Source organism: Panthera tigris, chromosome B4 (genome assembly GCF_018350195.1).
Source record: "Panthera tigris isolate Pti1 chromosome B4, P.tigris_Pti1_mat1.1, whole genome shotgun sequence".
Classification (NCBI taxonomy): domain Eukaryota; kingdom Metazoa; phylum Chordata; class Mammalia; order Carnivora; family Felidae; genus Panthera; species Panthera tigris.
Window position 1 is genome coordinate 129,574,846 of NC_056666.1, and position 19,898 is coordinate 129,594,743.

The window sequence follows — 19,898 nt, forward strand, 5'->3', positions numbered from 1 at the left end:
TCAGGAGACCTGGCAACCGAATGGGGGCCTAGATGATGACGATCGAGGGGAAATTCGCATCACATACAAAGAACCATTTTCCAGGGAACGGTTCAGTGGCCATCTCGCGCCACCACACCCGTCTCTAGCCTCAGAACTTTCCCATTGTTCCAGAACACCGCGTACCCATTCTCCATGTTTTCACTTCTTTTGGCTATACACCTCGGAGTGGATTTCTGGGGCTATGGAAAGTCTATGTTGAACTTTCTGAGGAGCAGAGAGTGCATGTGGAGCCCAACACAGGGCTTGATCCCACGACCCTGGGATCATGACCTGAGCTGAAATCAAGAGTTGGAGGCTCAGCCAACTGAGCAATCCAGACAGCCTTGAATGAGAGTACATTTAAATCAGTGGACTGAGGAAAACAGATCGCCTTCCCTAATATGGGTGGGCCTCATCCAATCAGTTGAAGGCCTGCATGGAATGAAAAGGCAGTCCTCGCCGAGTAAGAGAGAATTCTTCAGGCTGAGGGTGTAGGGGAGGTAGGAGAAGAAGGTGGGCTCTGAATCCAGGCTCCTCATAGTTTGAATCCTGGCCTTGTCCCCCATCGGGCAGAGTGGGGTCAAGCAAATGGGATCTGGAGCGTCAGCCAAGCCACTTACACTCCATTTTCTCATCTGCAGAATGGCAATGATGAGGGTACCCTGGCTTGAGTGCCACCACCCATGGGAACCTTCCTTTGGCCCTCAGGAGCCCCTTCCTTTGGCCCTTCATAGAGCCCTAAATGTGGGTACTTCTATACTTCCCTGCGGAGATCTAGGAAAGAAGAAAGAGAGGTAAGTTGGGTGAAGGCCTCTTGGGAATGCGAGCTGGTGCAGCCACTCTGGAAAACGGCATGGAGGTTCCTCAAAAATTAAAAAGACAACTACCCTATGACCCAGCGATTGAACTACTAGGTATTTGAGGGACACAGGGGTGCTGTTTCGAAGCAGCACGTGCACCCCCGTGTTTAGAGCAGCACGATTGACAAGAGCCAGAGTCTGGAAAGAGCCCAAATGCCCATCGATGGATGAATGGATAAAGAAGATGTGGGGTGTGTATACACACACACACACACACACACACACACACACACAATGGAGTATTACTCGGCAATCAAAAAGAATGAAATCTTGCCATTTGCAACTACGTGGATGGAACTGGAAGGTCTTATGTTAAACGAAATTAGTCCATCAGAGAAAGACAAATATCATATGACTTCACTCCTATGAGGACTTTAAGAGACATAGGGAAGGGAAGCAAAAATGATATAAAAACAGGGAGGGGAACAAAACATGGAGGACAAACTGAGGGTTGCTGGAGGGGCTACGGTGGGGGATGGCTAAATGGGCAAGGGGCATTGAGGAAGATGCTTGCTGGGATGAGCACTGGGTGTCATACATAGGGGATGAATCACCAGAACCCGCTTCTGAAATCGTTATTGCGCTAGATGCGAACTAACTTGGGTGTTAATTCAAAAATAAATAAATATAAATAAATAAATAAATAAACATAAAGACCAAAAAAAAAAAATGTTGGGTGAGAGCCCTTTGTGACATAGTTTGGGTTCCAGGCCGGCTGCCCAGGCCCTTCTCTGGCTGGACCGATAAAGGAGGAGGCAGAGTGGTCCGAGAGCACCGGGCTTCCGTCCCGCACGCTGAGCTGCCCCTCGCCGACGGCTTTCTGATGCTTATATAAGCCTGAATATCAGCGTCAACCGCTCCAAATCTTTCTAGGACAATTGTCCCCCGTAGAACAGCCGCAGAGGCACGGGAGGTGGGGGATCTTCGGCAGGGGAGGCAGAGCCAGACGGAGGCCATACTTTGGAGAGAGGTCTTGCCATTACTGTGATGACCCGATGGGGTAATGCTTCTCAAACGCTTAGCTGTGTCGGGCACAAGCAGGCGCTCAAAAATTACCTGTTGGAAAAAAAAAAAACAAAAAAAAAAAAAAAAACCTAAAAAAAAAAAACTAAACTAAAAAAAAACTAAAAAAAAAAAACTAAAAAAAAAAAACAAAACTAAAAAAAAACTAAAAAAAAAAAAACTAAAAAAAAAAACTAAAAAAAATCATTTGTTGAGAGTCTGAATAAATGTTGGCTATTTTCCTTTTCCTTGGCTGTGTCATTTGGGCAAGTTCTCTCACCTCTCTGAACCTTTCTTTCTTTCTTTCTTTCTTTTTTTTTCTTTTTCATTCATAAAAATAGAGACTGTTCCCTTCCTTGGAGGGTTGCGGTGGGGATCCAGACGTGGGATATACAAAATGTCTGGCACACAGTAGGTGTTCGAAGGAGACAGAGGCAGGTTTGGAGGGCAGCTCTGTCCAGCCTCAAATCTGGAGCCCTTTACGCTCGTGTTCTCCACACCCGTGGCTGCAAGAAGGGAGAGTCCGCAGCCCCGACTTGTCCCATCCATCCTTCCCCCCTCCGATCCTTCCTCGCTCCCTCTTCTCTCACTTTTCGGCCTCCTCTCCGCGCTCCGGGACGTTCGATCCATCACTCAGTCCTCTGTCCACACAGGCAGGCTGCTCCCCGCTCTTATCAAAGGCCACTCACGCTCCTCCTCCCCGCCCTGGGCTCCCTCCCTCCTGGTCCCCAGCCTCTCCAGGACACAAGGGAAATGGAGATGATGAGTGAGCCTAACAAGGAAGTTGTGTTCAGCCGATGAGCAATTGAAGAGGGTGGTGACAAGGTCCTCGGGTGACTCCGGCTGGAGTCTGCAAGATGCTGGGCTCAGAGGACTTCCCTTGTGCCCCACTCCTTGCCGAGGTGGAAGGTCTCCGAGGGCGAGGCACGGCGGCTGGGTGGGAAAGCGGGAGACTGGGGTCAGGTCCCCATTCTGTTCTGCACTTGTGGCCTTGAGCCAGTGATTGGCCACGTTTGGCCTCTGTGGCCACATCCGCACCATGGCACCTTTTTGTGAGCCAGGTCCCCGGGATCCAGCAGGGGACCCCCCCACCCCCAGACATGACCTTGGGAACCTTATGCTCGGAGACATGGGCATGAATTAGGTTGTCACACCTAATTCCCCATTTCACCCGCGACAGATCAGTGCTTACCTGCGGGGAAGTTCAGAGGCTCTAACCCTGGCTGGGGGAGTCCGGAGAAGGAAAAGGACTGAGGCAGGGAAAGCGGTGGGGAGGGCAGGATGGTCGAGGCTGAGGGAACAGCTTGGTTGGGAGCGAGGGGGGCTGGGGGTAGAAGGCAGAGATGCGGGGGGACGGGGTGGAGAGGGGGACTGGGCGCCTGTGGGCAGGGAAGGCTGTGCTTTGATTCAGGGCTCTACCGTGGATGGGGCAGTCACAGGACAGTTTTAAGCAGAGCAATGTGACCTGATCTGTTTTGGAAAGAGCCCTCGGGGCCTCTGGGTGGACAGCAGATCGGGGAGGTGGGGGAGGCCCGGGACCCCGGCTAGGAGGCCACCGTGGCGGTCCAGAGGCCCGGGAAGCTGCCACCAGCGGCTCTCAGAGCCGGCTTGGAGCCCGCAGACTTCCGCGTGGCATGGGTCCCAGTATAGAGCAATGCCAAACCTGAGTTACAGCCAGCGACTGGAGGTCTGGCCTCCTCGGAAAGTCTGAACTGGAGGCTCTTCACGCATGTGAGACCCTGGCGGCAGGGCTCTGCGGAGGCGGACCCCTACCCCGCCCTCCCCACCCCTACCTGTGATTGGGCCTGGATCAGGTGGGGGTGGGGAGGGTGGCGGAGTGAACTGAATCAAAAACTACGGGGTAGGAGGCAGGAGGAGGCTTGGTGAGGGATGGCCGCTGTGGGGTTACTTGTCGTTCCCACCCCTCACCCCCAACACCGCTGTACTCCCCAGTCCCCCGAAAGGCGTCCTGCCCTCGAGGAAGCCTTTTCTCCTTGTCCCGCTCGTGCTCCAGACAAATCCTTTCCGAGTTGAGCGCCCCGCAGCCCATGTCCTGTGTCCCCTGAGAGGTTGAACAGCCCTGCTTTCAAAGGCGCTTTGCTGCCGGGCCACGTGCTGCCCTGAGTCTGAACTGTGATGTGTGCGCTGTCATTTGGGGGTGGGGTGACAGGCACCGAAAGCCGCCTCGGGCCAGTGAGGCCCTTCCGAGCTGCTGCTTCCTGGGTCTGATCCCAAGTCCCCTGCTAAGCCTGGGTCAGCTGACGCTGCCCGGAGGCCACCAGGGAAGGTGGCCTGTCCCTACCTGCCGCTCAGCCTGAATCCCGACGGGGTTGCCTGGCCCGGCCTTGCCCTGGCTTCACTACTTATTCGTAGTGTAACTTGGGGCAAACATGAGATAATGATAGTACTCATTCATAGGGTTGTTGTACAGATGGGATCGCGTAAAGCGTTCTGTCCAAAGTAAGTGCTCAATAACCGTTAGCCACTGGTATTAATGGGACTAAATTTGGAATCTCCTGATGGGGTGACTGGGAAACAGAAGCTCTTTTCTCACCGGCATTGAGATGCTGGACGAATCTTGCCACCATGAGGGAGGGCCTGCCTGATAATGCATCCAGCAAAATGGAACACAGTGCTCAGAGGGAAGGAGGACTTAATTCTGATGATAGCACTCGGGTCCCTTGATCCAGCTGTTCCTGAAGACCTATCCCTGGACCATTCAGGCATAACCAGATCTTTGTTTTTTCCTTCCTTTTTTACTTAAGTTACTCTGTGTTGGGTTTTTGTCATTTGTAACAAAGAGTCTTAATGGGTATCCATCCACCCATCCATCCGTCTAGAAGTCCTAGCTGTGCGGGGTTGACACATCACTTTCCTAAGACTCAGTCTCTGCATCTGTAAAATGGGAGTTTCATCACCTACCTTATGGGCAGTTTCAAGGACTAATGGGCAACCCATGCAGAGTACCATTCTCGTACCCAAGGCAGAGGAGGGCTCAGTAAATTTCCCTCCGATCCCCTTTTCTGTCTAAATCCTGCCCCACCCCTGCACAGGTGTGTCTGGAGAGCCAAGGCAGGATCCACACCCCAGCAGGTCCACAGCCTCCGGAGCAGTAGAATCTGATTGGTACAGCCTTTATTGTTTCTCCAGCATTTTCCAGAAGAATGATGTCGTTTGAGGGCCGCAGGGGGTGGGGGGAGTAAAAAATAACATAAACACACTGAACAGCAACGCAGGAGGGCAGCTCGAGGGGCTGAGATTGGGTGTTTGGGGCAGAGACGGGGAAGGCCTGGGGTAGTCACAGCCTCTTAGCTTTCGGCCACCAGAGAGAAGAATTCTGCAAAAGAAGAGGAAAGAGAGGTGAGTCAGAGGGGGACGGTGTGGAAGGACTCGCCATGGCCTGACGGCCGGGCCCTGCACGGTGCTTCCTCCTGGCTCTCCCCTCTGCTGCAGGCCTGGAGTGATGGAATGAGTGAGTGTGGGCACGAATGAATGAATGAATGAAGTCAATGAGAAACGGCGAGCCTATCATCATCTCTCTTTTGTTTGTTTTACTTAGAAAAAAGTTTTACTTCCAGTGTCATTGCCATACGGTGTAGGTCTATTCGTTTCAGTGGGTATAATAAAGTGATTCAACACTTTCGTGTAGTACTCAGTGCTCATCCGGGTCAGTATACTCTTTTTCTTTTAATGTTTATTTTATTTTTGAGACAGAGAGACAGAGCACGAGTGGGGGAGAGGCAGAGAGAGAGGGAGACACAGACTCCGAAGCAGGCTCCAGGTTCCGAGCCATCAGCACAGACCCCGATGCGGGGCTCGAACCCATGAACTACGAGACCGTGACCTGAGCGGAAGTCTGAGGCTTAACCGACTGAGCCACCCAGGCGCCCCTTTGCTAGAGATATTCTTTGATTGGCTGCAAATCTTCTCCTCCCCAGCAGTGAGGTGGTCAAGGAAAGAAGGTGAGGCAGGGAAAAAAACCCAAAAAACCTCTCGATCTGCTATGTCTTTATCAGCCTTTTGTATTTCTTCCGTAAGTTTTCTGCTCATCTATACTCTCTTTCAAAAAAAAAAAAAAAAGAAAGAAAGAAAAAGAAAAGAAAAGAAAGTAAAAGGTGATTCCAGTGAGCAACCTGATTCAAGAGCCATTGTGTGTTTTTCCTCCTCAGGGGGCTCAACAAGACCATGGAGGAGACTGGAGGAGGTGACATCTCCGTGCCGCTCAGACGGATGAGTGCGTACAGGTGCTCAGAATGAGCTGGGCCCTGTCTCCCACAGCTCCTCATTTAACTGACCATCTCGCAGGAAACTGGGAGTGATTCCCACTTTACAGAAGGGGAAACTGAGGCCCAGAGAGACGTGGCTTTTCAGAGCCTCCAGGGCTGTAAGGGGCTGAGCTGGGACTTAAGACCGGGGGTCCAGCTCCCTCCACGTGACTTGCGGTCGAGTCCACGGTGGGGTCACGTGCCCTCCCGCCCCAGGAACATCCACCTGCCCAGCTTCGCCGAACACTAAGTAATGATGTCAGAGATTGGTGTCAGCACTGGGAGGAGATCCAGTGTCCCCCACTGAATCCATCCCCGCCTAAATAAACAAGGGGGTGTCTCCGACCAGGTGAGGGGAGGCACAAGGGAGCCAGAGATGATTCTTGCCCTGAAGGAGCTTCTGGTCTGGTCAGGGAAGAAACAGTACCTGGCAGGACATGCTCCATGCTGCTGGCCTCTTTTCTGAATCTCAAGCTCGCTGGGGGCATTCCCACCACAGGACCTTTGCACCTGCCGTTCTCTCTGCCTGGTGGGCGCTCAGACTTCCTCACGGCTGTGTTCCCAATTCAGCTGTCCCTCCTCCTGGGGCCTTCTCTGGCCATTCTGGTGACGGTGGTGACCCTCCCCTACCGTGATCCTCTTTGCCATCACCATTTCTTGCCCTGCGCACAGCGCTTACCACTCTTGAAACACTTTGGAGTACGTTCCTGCTTAGTCCCTTGTGATCTGCCTCTCCCGCTGGAACAGAAAGCTCCAGGGCCTGCCCACCTTGTTTCCTGCCCCACCCACCACCCGCCTCCGAGCCTGACCCTGAGAGGCCGCACGTGTTTGTGAACAGTTTGCCGATGGATGGCGGGCCCAGAGACTTCGCTGTCACCGGGAGAAGAGGTGCCTTCTGTTTAAGGCGTCAGCAAAACTTCAGAGGGCATGTGGCTTCTGATAGAGTCCTGCGAGAAGATGTGGGGTTCCCACAGGAGAAAGCAGATGGCAGGGAAGGGATCAACAGGCAGGGGCCTTTGGCAGGCAGGGGCTCAGAAGGCAGGAAACAATGGGCTGGATTTGGGGAACGCCCAGTAGCCATTTCTGGGCTGGCACCCCCTAAATCTGGCTCTGCCGCTTACGGGCTGTGTGACCTCAGACAAAGCGCTTGGCCTCTCTGAGCCTCCCTGTCATCATCCATAAAAGGAAGAGAAGTCAGCGCGCTTCTTGAGTTGGGAGAAGGCGAGAAGAGCCAGCAAATCTCTGCCCCCCACCCCCAGGAGCTCCCCTGCCCCTGGTTCTCCATGCCCCTCACCTGGGGCGTCCTTGCTGCGGCAGTCCTAGGGGCTACTGCCCCGCGGCCAGGTCTTCTGAGACCTTTATTTGGAATAAAGGGGGGCCCAGGGGATGTCTGCCCGGTTGTTTTTTCTCTCCGGGAGACAAGAGAGGACAGGAAGGAGTTTGCCACCCTCTGCCACGAGACGTCTCTGAGATGCTGCGTCCCCAGCCTGCCAGCGTGTGGGGCCCCAGGGCCGTCCCCATCACGTCTAGAAAGGATTGAGAGTTAGGGTTCCAGGCCCAGCCTGGCACGTTTGCTGGGAAATGTGCCTCTCTGGGTGTCGGTCCGGGTGTCGATCTGTCGGTGTGTGAAGGTAGGGGACACTAATGATTTCTTGTGAAAACATGGCTTCAGGGTATCAGAAGTACGTGGGGCTCCTCGGGGCGCATCCCCCCCTCCCCAGACCTTGTACGAGGCACGTATGTCAACCCCCACCATGCAATCTCTTAGTTTGCATCCTGTGCCCCCACGGTCACGTGGAATGTCAGCCCTGGGGGACGCTGGGGGAGGGGTGTATAGAACTCACCATGCTACTGTCGCAGCTCTTCTGTAAAGCCAGCATTATGTTCAGATAAAAAAGCGAAAAAACTGATCCCTGCCCCGCGGAGGGACGCGTGCCTGGGCTCCTTGCCTTTCTGGGGTTTGAGCTGGGAAGTGGACGCCACCCTCTCCTGTCCCCAGGCTGTCCTCGAGGACAGGGAAGGCAAGGGACCTGGGTGTGGGCGTCTAGGTATCGACTGGAGGTAGGAGGGGGGGGGTCCTCTAACTGGTCCTGAAAACCCCCGGGGCTGCAGGCTGAGCGATGACAGCGACTGGCCGGGATGGACCCGGAGCACCAGGTACTCTAAAAATCCCTCCCGTGGGTGGGGACCAACGCGTCTGCTTCCTCAGCCAGGAGCTCCTGTGACCCTGTGACAGCACCTCGGGAGACAGGTGGTGCTTGTCGTCAGTGCTGTGATCAGCATTGTCCGTTTTTATAGGATTTAAGAATTCTTGGGGCGCCTGGGTGGCTTGGTCGGTTAAGCGTCCGACTTCGGCTCAGGTCATGATCTCACGGTCCGTGAGTTCGAGCCCCGTGTCGGGCTCTGTGCTGACAGCTCGGAGCCTGGAGCCTGTTTCGGGTTCTGTGTCTCCCTCTCTCTCTGCTCCTCACCTGTTCATGCTCTGTCTCTCTCTGTCTCAAAAATAAATAAACGTTAAAGAAATTAAAAAAAAAAAAAGAATTCTTGGGGCGCCTGGGTGGCTCAGTCGGTTAAGCGGCCGACTTCGGCTCAGGTCATGATCTCTTGGTCCGTGGGTTCGAGCCCCACATCAGGCTCTGTGCTGACAGCTCAGAGCCTGGACCCTGTTTCAGATTCTGTGTCTCCCTCTCTCTCTGCCCCTCCCCTGTTCATGCTCTGTCTCTCCCTGTCTCAAAAATAAATAAAACGTTAAAAAAAAAAAAGAATTCTTATGCATGGAATGCAAAATGCAAAGCATTCTATATATATTATGTCATTGGATTCTCACAACTACTGCATGGCAAGGATGCTTCTGTCTGCATTTTACAGATGGGGAAACGGAGGCCCCATCTCGGCCCATCTTGGCCGAGATCACACAGCACACGTGAGTCAAGCTACTGCTTTTAGGCTCCTTTCTGAACCCCGGAGCTTTCCGACCTACTTTGACCTAGGCATAGAGTGACACAGGAGCCAGCTCAGATATTGCCACCCCCGTGACTCTGTCATATCAGCCCCTTTTTATTTACTTCCTGGTGCTTAGCACTCTCCAGAATGAACTTATTTATGTACTTACTTATTTTTGTCGGTCTCCCCCTACTAGAGTGTAAACTCCAGGCTTGTCCACCAGCCTCCTAGCATACAGTGTGCCCACCGGCCCACAGCAGGTGCTAATGAACAAATGCCAAATGGGTGGACTGATGGAGAGATGGACAGATGGAAGGATGGATGGATGGAAAGATGGAGGGATGGATGGATGGGTCACGAGTCCTCCTCAGGGTCCAACAAATTCTGACTTGCCTCATGTCTAGTTTTCACAACAGCCCTGGGAGCTGAATGGGGTGATTCCCACTTTATAGACGGGGAACCGGAGGCCCGGAGAAGTGAAGTGTCAAGGCCATGCAGCAAATAAGAGGCAGAGGCAGGATTTGGCCTGTGGTCCCAGGAACACCCTCTCCATGAGTGCGGAGAGGCCATTCCTGCTTGGGCTAGCGTCCCAGATCGGGCGGAAGCAGGGACTCCCTCAACCTGCCATTTAATCTGGAAAGCTGGCCAGAGCCCATATATCCTGTCCTCGGGCACTAAGTTTGCTCTGCGCTAGACTAAAAGGAGACATGAGTCCGTCTGCCAATACCAGCTCATGGAGAGGCTGTTCAAAGGGGAAGCTGGTCCTTAACAGTTTCCCGACCCCCACTGACCCCCCCCCAACCCTCACCCTAGAAATCAAGGGGCGCCTGGGTGGCTCGGTTGGTTGAGCGTCTGACTTCGGCTCAGGTCATGATCTCACGGCTCATGAGTTGGAGTCCCTGCATCGGGCTCTGTGCTGACAGCTCGGAGCCTGGAGCCGGCTTGGGATTCAGTCTGCGGCTCTCTCTGCCCCTCCCCCCACTCACGCTCTTCTAAATATAAAAAATAAAACATAAAAAAAAAAAAAAGAAATCACGGGTCCTGGGACTGCTCATCCGCAAGGAGCCAGTGAATGCCTTCACCCGGAGTGGCATTTGGTGGGGTCAGCATGAGGGGGACCAAGGAATGCCAACCACGGGTCTCTCCCGTGGCAGTCAGGCCACTTGGACTGGGATATATCTTGGACCTGCGGGGTTTTCAAAAGCTTCTGAAAACAGACTCTTTTGCCCACCCTGGGATCCACTCTGAAGCAGCCAGCACGTCACGAAGGCCACACGCCCCGGCTTTTTGCAGAGAACACTAGATTCTAATTTTATCCTCCCAGAAGCTAGCAGGGCATTTTGTAGACAAATTGAGGGCAGAGGTCACCTCTTCCGTACCTTTCGTTTGTGCCTCAGGGCAGAGTTCTTAGGAATCAGCCAATTAACGAACAGCCCTCTTATCAAAAGGAAAAAAAAAAAAAAGTCTCCTCTAAAATGTCCAGGTTTCCCCTTAAGGAAAAACAAATGAGCAAAACATCCAAAGCCTTGCGGAAGTCTAGGTCAATTGATTTGGCGGAGGGATGCTGGGACGACGGATGGGGAGGAGGTTCTGACCTTGGTCCTGCCTCCCGCTCCCGCCCCCGCCCCCGCCCCCGCGCCCTCACCCCTCCAGGTCTCAGTTTGCTCCTGTGTGCAATGTCAGGTCGAGGAGATGCCTTTCCAGCTCTCGCAGAGAGCCTCGAGCAAGGGATCGGGGAGGCAACTCCTGCCTCCCACTCATTCTTGCTTCCGTGACCTTGGGCCGGACACGTCGCCTTACTGTGCCTCAGTTTCCCCATCTGTAAAAGGGAGCTCCTTGGCTCCTTTAGAGGAACCGGCGCTAAAGCCCCTGTCACCGGCCTGATCCGTAGCCGGCGCGCAGCATTTGGTAGGCTGTATACAGGTGAATTCCACCTCCCTTGGGTCTCCTCTCCATCCGACACAGGTTGGAGCTTCGAAATGTCAACAAAAATCCTGAGGCAAAGACAAGGAGGGGGTGGGCAGCAGAGGGCAGGGGGGCGGTCCAAAAGATCGAGAGCCGACCTACGGCAACTTGCCCGCACCACCTACGCCATCCGAGTTAGGAGCCCGCCTCCAGCACGCCCATCTGAGGACACTCGGGCTCTGCCCCTCAGTTTCCACGTCTGTGAAATGGGGATACCGAGAGCATCTCCTCATAGGGTTTCTGGTGAGGACTACATGAGATAATGGGTGAGACGCGTCTGCTGTGTTGGTGCCCGGCACACCGAGGGAGCACCTCTAAGTCCAGATGGGAGGGAGAGCATCCCTCTGGAAGGACGCAGAGCCCCACCTCTGCCCCCTGAGTCCTCCCTGGAGATCCCCAAGGGCCAGCCTGCAGTTTCTTCCTCATCCACTTAGAAAAGAACGAGGGGGTGGCGACGGGGAGGCTCAGAGGGCGAGAGGGCGCAGCCTTCTCCTTTCTCATAGGAAACTGCAGTTAGCCTAATTAGGTCGGCCCCAGTCCCAGGGCCGTGGGGATTGGACAAATTTAGAAGCCATTGACAGGTGAGACCAGCACATGCTGACGGCCCAGAGAGAAACTGAGATGGACCTTGAGTCAGCTCTTGGAAGCCTCTTTCCTTCCCTCTGTCGTGACCACCGGGATGGAGGCACCGGCCTCTTGGTTTATCACCTCGCCTCTAAATAGCTCCCGGGCTAGGTTGCTTATAAATCGGTATTGCAAACAGGGATCACTTTCCCACCCGGGGCGGGGAGGGGGGGGGGAGCGGGAGGTGGGGTTATTTGGGGTCAAGCCAGATGGCGGCAGGGAGCGGCCTAAACGGTCCTGGGGGCTCACTCCGTGCCAGGCACTTCCCTGGCTGTCACCCCATTTCCTCTGCACTGGCTCTCTCGTCCCCATGTTACTGACAGGGAAACTGAGGCCGTGAGTCACTCGGCCAGGAAGATTCTAATGCCGGCGTGGGGTGCATCTCTCTCTCTCTCTCTCTCAGAGGCTGGGGTTCTGACTCACGCCAGGACCCATGGAGGCAGGAGAGGGATAAATGGAGAGGGGACATCTTCCCGCCCCCTCCCTACTGTCCCTTCTCACAGGAGTGCTGCTGCCTCCCCCTTAGCGCCACACAGGCCAGACTTAGGGCATCCGCTGGGGAATTAAAGCAAGCATCTCGCTAAGCCCAGAAACCATTTATAACTGGAATGTCTCGGCCCAGCCTGGCGGAGGGAGTGACAGAGTCAGGGGACTCAGGTTCCCTGCCGCCACGGATTTCTGTGTGACTTTGGCGCTTAACGCCCACTGGGCCTCAGTTTCCACAACTCTCAGTGGGGGAATCACAGACTCTGTCTCCCCCGCCCCCTTATAGGGCTGATGTGACGACGCGGGGAGACGGGACAAAACGCCACCCGCCTTAGGGCTCCACCACCAGGACTGCGGCTGGCCCTGAGGTGCTCATCCGGCCTTGCCTGGAAATCAAATCCCGACCTCTCCTTCCGTCCCTCTCACTTTCCTCCCGTCTTAGACCCCATTTCGTCTTCTTTGAGGGCTGGTGTTCGTTCCGCAAGGGTTTCGAGGAGGCTTCCGAGAGAAAGCACACATACAAAATAGGAGGGAAGGGGTCGTTTCCAGAACACTCACTTAATTCAAGCAACGGCCCTTTGAGATGGGTATTTTTATCCCCACTCTGGGAGGAGGAGATAGATGGCCAGGGAGAGAAAAAGGCTTGGCCGTCCACACTGCTCGCGGGGTGCGCAGGTCGTATTTTCTGCCTGACTTTAGGTGTTTCGGCCCAAGGGCACCCGCCTGCCCACCACGTCAAATGGGCTGCTTACGGATGAGAACAGATTTCGCCAGAAGGAAGCAGAAAAGGCAGATGCCTCGGGGCACATGAGTGGAGCAGACTGCAGTGGTCCAGGGATAATTAAGACTAAATTTTTCAGCCACCGAAGCAAAAAAGCAAACCACAGGCTCTTGAGCTGGAATAGCCTGGAAGCATAGGAAACAGACCCATCACAGTGTCGGGTTCCAGGGAACCGGTAACTAGATGGCGTGTGTGTGTGTGTGTGTGGGGGGGGGGGTGTGGGTGTTGTGTGGGTGATAACCACTCGTCCTGTCAGCCTGCACGGTCCACACGGGCAGGCATTGGGAGTGGAGAACCCAGGCCGGGGACGCGTCCTCGTGAGAGGCAGGGTGGCGGCGGGGGTCCTGCCCCTGCTACTGAGCGACCCTGGACACGTAACCTCCCCGTGCCTCTGTCTCCTCATTTGTAGAAGGGGGAAGTGTGAGAGCACCTGCCTTCTAGGATTTTTGTAAGGCAGTGGTTCTCAAAGTACGGTCCCCGGAGCAGGAGTGCCACCTGGGAACTTGGTGGAAAGGCCCACACCTGGGCCCCACTCCAGGCCAAAGGACTCGGGAGCTCTGGGGGTCGGGCCTCCACCAGGTCGTCCTGAGCTTGAACTGTGTGGGCGGTTAGGCACTGGCCCTTCTCTTTCCGCATCTGTACCTCCGTCCTCTGTCACAGGTGACGTGTGCTCAGAGTCCAGCACTGGGCCGGGCACACATTGCCACCTTGGTGACGATTCGCTCTTCCTACCCCCAGCAAACCAACCTTCTTGCCCCTTTCTAAACACCCCTAAACTTCCCAGCCTTACGCCTTTGCTAAACCCGACGCCTTGCCCGGGGCTCCGCAGGGACGGCCCCCCACCCCAGACTCCAGCCTGTGGCTTCCTGCCCACAGCCTCCAATCTGCCGAAACGCCTCCGTTCCTCCCTCTCCAAAAGGCTTCTCTGCACCTCCCTGGTGTCGCCGTTCTTTCGTGCGCCTATACCTAGAGCTGTAAGCGACATGTGGATGGAAGGGAAATAGAGTCACGGCCACCGTTTGCCGAGTACTCACAATGCTCTGGGCCCCACACTCAACGTGCACGGTGTCACGGAATCCTCACAAATGCCAGTGACCCATGCGTTGTCCGTGCCCAGTTTATCAATGGGCAGCTGGGGCTCCGGGTGGCTGAGCCACTGCTCCGGGGCACCCAGCCAGCAAATAGCGCCGCTGGGAGTAGGGTCTAATTCATCTTTGCCTCCCTGATAGCCTGGCACAGGCTTAGCACTCGGGAAATGTCTGTTAGATCAGTTGCAAAAGTTGAGTTATTTCTTTAAAATATGAGTTCGGCAGGGAGGGAGAGAGGGAGGGAGGCAGGCAGGGAAGCAGCCTAGGATCTGGCCTGGTTTTTCTTTATCATGTAGGTTCTTCCAGAACAGCCAACCCTGGGGCCCCCGCCCCCACCTAAGTGGCTTGCTGAGGAGGGGGTGTGGGGACAGGTGCCACTCACCGGAACGCACCAAGACCAGTCACCCATTTCTCTCCCGCACTTTCGGCTCAGGCTCCTTTCAAGTCACCTCCCTCCTTTGCAGCCACGGGAGAGACAGCTGGGACTAGAAAGCCAGGCGCCCGGCTGCGTCTGACCCTGTCTCCATTTTGGTCGCGGACAGAAAACTTTAATACACTACACGCACATTCGGAAGCGTCTTAACTTTCCCAGAGCAGTTTTGTGTTGACAGCCACTTAATTTTCACAACGAGCCCGAGCAGGTCCTAGGATGAAACTACGCATCTCGCTTGGACCGTTACGAGCTGCGGGCACAGCTTGTGGGAAAGAGTTCTTCCAAAGCCTTGTTCCCCCACTTATGTCCTAGCTCTTTGAACAGGCTAAGCACCTTCAGCCTCAGTTTGCCCATCTGCAAAACGGAGATCATTCTCAAGGCTGTTGGGATGCTAAGGAAGGCGACGCTGCTGGGGGGTGCTCTGGGGGTGCACGTTACACCTCAGCGGAGAAGCATGCGGGGACCACCAGCCTCTCTGGAAGCCTGTTCTGAAAGCAAAGCTTGAAAAGCAAGGCCCAGATATCCCTTTTCCTAATTCCTAGCTGATTGCTGGCTGGCTCTTTTTCCTGGCTCCCCTTCAGGGCCGGAACGGTATGTTTGGGCAAAGCCAGAACAGGTCTTGAAACCTGAAGTTACAGGATACCAGGACAAGATGTTGAGGAGGATGGAAGATAAGGAATTTCCATCTCTGGAATTTGAGAACAGGAGGGCCCACAGGGCCCTTGGGGATCAGTTGGCCTCATCTCCTCGGATTACAGATGGGAGACTGAGACCCAGAGAAGGAGAGAGACGGCCCAAGGTCACACAGCCAGTTGGGGCAGAGCTGGGACCGGAACTCAGGCAAAAGTTGCAGGCAAAAGTCAGGGGAAAAACAAAATCCCAAATCATCCTTGATTCCCTATGCAGCAGGGAGAAAAAAAAGAGAATCCGTTCCTTTCGGGTTGTTCAAATTTAGAAAAAATGTACCAGTTGTGTGTGTGTGTGTGTGTGTGTGCCTGGCTTACATGACAGAGCTCTCAGACCCAATGCATTTCCTTCTAGTCCCAGGGAGTACAGGACTACCTCTCCTCTCCCCTTCACGGGACAGCGATAGCTCCAAGCTTTTAGCATCCAAACGTCCCAAGATCCATGATGTGTTCAGGCCCCAGGTCATGGTTACTCACCATCGACATCAATCTTGCCGTCCCCATTCGTATCGCCAGCGGTCATCAGCATCTTGGTTTCTTTCACAGACAGGTCTCTGGCATCTGGGTAGAAGCCCTGTAGGATGAATCTGGGGAGAAAAGCCAGGGAGGGAGTCAGGTGGAGGTCACCTTGCAGGGACAGGTACGGGCCACCGGGCTAGGCAGCAAGCGGGGGACACGTATGCAGCTGGGCTGGGCGTCACGGGTGGGTGTGCAGAGAAGGACAGGCTGTCCTCCGCAAAATGTGGACCCCACGCCAGGCAGGGCACCTGCATTTGTTTATTTATTCGGCCAACACCACAAACGCAAAAGTGTCTTCTCTGTGCCAGGGCCGTGCTGGAAAGTGGGAGCACAGAGCAGGAAGGCACCTAAAAAAATGAGGCGGAGGTCAAGACCGCACGGTGTGATGGGTGCGATGGTGAGGAACTAGAGAAGGGCGCTCAGAGGACGCATCCATCCCACCTGGGGTGAGGGGGAGAGTCAGGGAGGCTTCCGGGAGAAGGTGACATCTGGAGAACAAGCAGAAGTCAGCCCGTGGCGGGGGGGGGGGGGAGGGTGGGTAGAAGGGGAAGGTTCTAGGCAAAGGGTACCCTTGTGGGATGATCTGGGGTGAGACTGAGACTGGATGGACAGGGAAGTCCCTATTGCGAGGCCTCTCTCCACACCATCCCCCTTCTCTTGAAGACGAAATCCAAGGCAGTCTTGGCCAGAGAGTGACGTAAGACGAGCCTGGTGGGCAGCGACGAGCCGGGTGCGTTTTCCTAGTGATGACCTTCCCCTCCTCCGCTTTGCTCCCAGGACTCCTGACCCCCAAAGTTGGTTCTGCATCCCCACCTTGCCCGGACACTGCTTTAGCTGCACTGTTACAGAAGTGCAGGGGGCGGGGTGGGGAGGGTCTGCGGGATGGTGGAGGGTGCCTTTTAGGCAAATGACAATCAACGAACTAAACACTCGGGGTAGCGCTCCCTGTCTTGCGTGTGGTGTGAAGCATCCAGAAAACCTGCCTCTTCACGTGTATTAAATTATTAAGTAGCACCCTTCCGTTAGCCATATTAAGTGGCTATAATTTAACCTAGTTAGTTGCACTTTCTGCTGCGGATTTTATTCCTCCGGAAGCAACGGCGGTCAGGCAGAGTTATTTTCTGCCAACGGTGCAGAGACAAGGGCAGCCCTGATGGGAACTCGGCAGTAAGAATCCCAGCCCCCCACGCCCCCTCAGCCGGGGCCGTCCCCGCAGGCCTCAGTTTACCCCAGCTCCTCCTCCTCGATGAAGCCGCTCTTGTCTTTATCCAGGATGCGGAACACCCTCTTTATGTCATCCGGGCTCTTCTTCTTCAGGCCGACCATTTGGAAGAACTTTTTGTAGTCGAAGGAGTCGACAGCTGTGGGGGGTGGAGAGCAGCGGGTTAAATGACAAAGAAGGGGCGGGAGGGAAGGGCAGGAGAATGGAGGTGCCACAGCATTTGCCGACTGATCTCCCTGTGCTGGTGCTGGGGGGGAGAGAGGGGTGTACCTGGGTGGGAGGGCTGAAGGAGCCCAGACCAGGGGACGGGTGCTTTGCCCAAGGTCACGCGGCTGGAGGTGGAAGAGGTGGATTTGCCCCCACGCTCCGCCCTACCCTTCGCTGATGGCAGAAGTAGCCTTTGAAGGCAGCGGGGCGTCCCGGGTTCCATGAAGGCTTTTGGGTGGTGGCCGAACGGGGGCGGGGAGGGGAATGGGAGGCGTTGTGAACACGGTGTGGTGTATCTTGGTGGGGGGCGGTGGTCAGCCTTTTTTTTCCGGCCACAGATGGTGTTGCCAGAAAATCGACAGAGGGAGGACAAGTTTTTCTCAAGGTCACACAGCGGGAGGAGGAGGAGGAAGGGGGGAGGCCCCAGAAATGGTGGCTTTGCTGCAGATATCCATCCCAGCGGGAGTTGGGGGCGTGTTAGAAGTCTCCCTGGGAATTCCCAGTTAAGTTCCTTCTCAGAGGGGGAAGGTGGGTCAAGGAGAAGAGGGTGGGCTATCGCAGTACCCCAGGAGCGTGGTCTCCCAGAGCTTCTTACCCTGAGGAAGGGACACCAAGCAGAAAGGAAACGAGAGGCCCCCTCCCCAATTTTCTATGTCCTGTGCTCCCTTTCAGGACCCTAGAGAGGGTAATTTGGGGGTGTGGCAGGGAGGGGTCCTGCTGAGAGCCACGTTCTCCCCTCAGCCTTTGGCCGAGGGAAGTTGCTCTGTCCACCTCTGCCACTCCAGTAGGGGACCGAGACCGGAAGGTGACCTTAGTTCTAATCCCCCTCCTGCCCTGCTAGGTGACCTTGGGCAAGTTTCTGGCCCTCTCCCAGCCTCAGTTTCTCCACCTGGGTGAGGGGAGAGAGGAGGCAGGTAGCAGCTAAGAGCTCAAAAGCCCAGGGCAGCTCAGAGAGGTGGGGATGCCTGCCTGCTCCCCGCCCTTGGCCGCCTAAGGAGGCTGGAAGTTGGAAGCGCTGAGGATGCTGTGCGCAGGGCTGGGCAGAGCAGAGCGCCAGCTGCGGGAAGGTCACCCCGCTCGCGGGACAGTGGAGGTGGCTGGGGGGAGCTGTTGGGGGGTGCTCTGACTCCCAGAGAGGGGCTTGGACAGTCAGGGAGCCAACAACCGCAAGCCGGAAGAGTCCTGTTCTAAACGGGGGGTGGGGGGGGTGTCTCCGAAAGGGGCTGCTTGGAGAGAAGGCGGGCGCACCTGCAACCCCTCCAAGTGCCTTAACGGGAGGTATCGAGCGCCCACAAGGACCCGAAGGTCCCGCTTTCCACCCCGGTCTTTGCCCTTGGTCCCGGATCCCGAGTCCTCGCAGCAGCGCGGCCACCCGGCAAGTTTCGCTGGGCCTCCCCACCCGCTCCCTGCGCCAAGTGCCGCCCGAGAGGAGTTTGGGAAATGGCGAGGAGCCCCCTGCTCCGTCCGGCCAGCGCCCCGCAGGAAGCGTGGGCAGAGGAGCGCGCGGGAGCACTGGCCCTCCCGCGGGGGTGCCGGGGCCAGGGTGGTGGATCCGGGGAGAAGTCTGGGGAGGGGAGCGCGCTTGCTCACCGGTAAAGGCCTCCACCGCCTTCTTGATGTCCTCAGCGTCGAGCAAGTCTGTCATCGACATCCTGCAACTGTTGGAGCGGGCAGAGCAAGTGCGAGAAGATTAAAAAGTGCTTTTCTTATCATTTCTGCTCATATGACCAGCGCTGCAGTGCTGCGCGCCGGGCGCACGCCCGCCGGCCTGGCGCAGAGCCAGGGGGCGCGGGGCTGGGCGCGCAGCCAGAGCCGCTCAGTCCCGCCGCCGCGCTGGCCGGGCAGACGCGCGGACCCGCTGTCGCTCCCGCACCGCCCCCGCCGGGGTCCTCGCGATCCCAGGGGGCCGCGCGGCCAGGGTGCCCGGGGAGGGGGCGACCTCTGGAATTTATGGGGCTGGAGGGTTCGCCTGCCGTCAAGGGCGCGCAGGAGGCGCCAGCCTGGTGCAGCGCAGCGTCTCGGGTCGGTGCACCTCGGAGGCTGTCCCGCCACCTCGGGGAGGATACGGGACTGTCGGGGGTGGGGGGGCGAGCCCAAACCCCGGTGGGTCCCTCGGCCCTGCTCCCATTCTCTCTCCGCTCCTACCTCAGCCTCTGCTCTTGTCTGTCCTGGATGCAAATTTATGCTGCAAAATCTGAGCGCTGAGGTCTGGAAATCTGACCCCACAGGGGATGGCCGGGAGGAGGTGGCAGGGATGGGCGGGGCTGCTCAGGCCCTCCTCCCGGTGCCCCATCCCACATCTGGCCAGGGATGCCCTGAAACCTTCTTCTTCTTTCTTTCCTAGTCCGACTTTCCAAAGAACTGTTTTCAGATCTCCACTAACTACTCGGCTTCTCTGGTCTCCTGAGCCACTGAACATGGGAGTACAGTGGGGGCTCAGACTGCTGCCCCCGCAAACCCTTTGGGAGAGGGTGGGGCGGGGAGAGGCTACTTGAAATCTTTATGTCCCCTGTCCCCACTTGGAGACCAGAAGACTCACATTTGGGGAGAAGGTGGTTACCTTCAGACCACACTTTGGAGACAAGCGAAGCAGGTTTTATGGCTTGAACTTCACCTCTGGGAAATGTGGACACTTCCCAATCGTAGGCAGCCAGAGACCAGTTGCATTCTTTCCCACAGTCTCCCAAGGATTCGGGCTGCAACCAGCTGCCTCTAGAGTGTGAAGAATGCTGGACGGGGAGTCAGGATGCCTGGGTTCCGGATCTGCGGCTGTGCTGAGTGCCTGTGTGACCTTGG

At 56.0% G+C, this 19,898-nt stretch overlaps 1 protein-coding gene across 2 annotated transcripts; it reads right to left on the reverse strand.

Moving 5' to 3' along the window:
* Nucleotides 1-5,001: 5,001 nt before the first annotated feature.
* On the reverse strand, nucleotides 5,002-19,328 carry PVALB (parvalbumin). Of its 2 annotated transcripts, XM_042990876.1 has the most exons (5): nucleotides 19,248-19,328; nucleotides 18,693-18,760; nucleotides 16,902-17,034; nucleotides 15,632-15,741; nucleotides 5,002-5,220 (listed from the first exon to the last, which is right to left on the reverse strand). In XM_042990876.1, exons 2-5 carry the CDS (start codon nucleotides 18,751-18,753, stop codon nucleotides 5,192-5,194), a joined length of 333 nt encoding a protein of 110 aa, XP_042846810.1. In that variant the 5' UTR covers nucleotides 18,754-18,760; nucleotides 19,248-19,328; the 3' UTR covers nucleotides 5,002-5,191. The 2 variants fall into 2 exon arrangements, with proteins under 2 accessions (XP_042846810.1, XP_042846811.1); XM_042990877.1 differs by lacking the exon at nucleotides 19,248-19,328 and having other exon boundaries at nucleotides 18,693-18,768.
* Nucleotides 19,329-19,898: the final 570 nt, after the last annotated feature.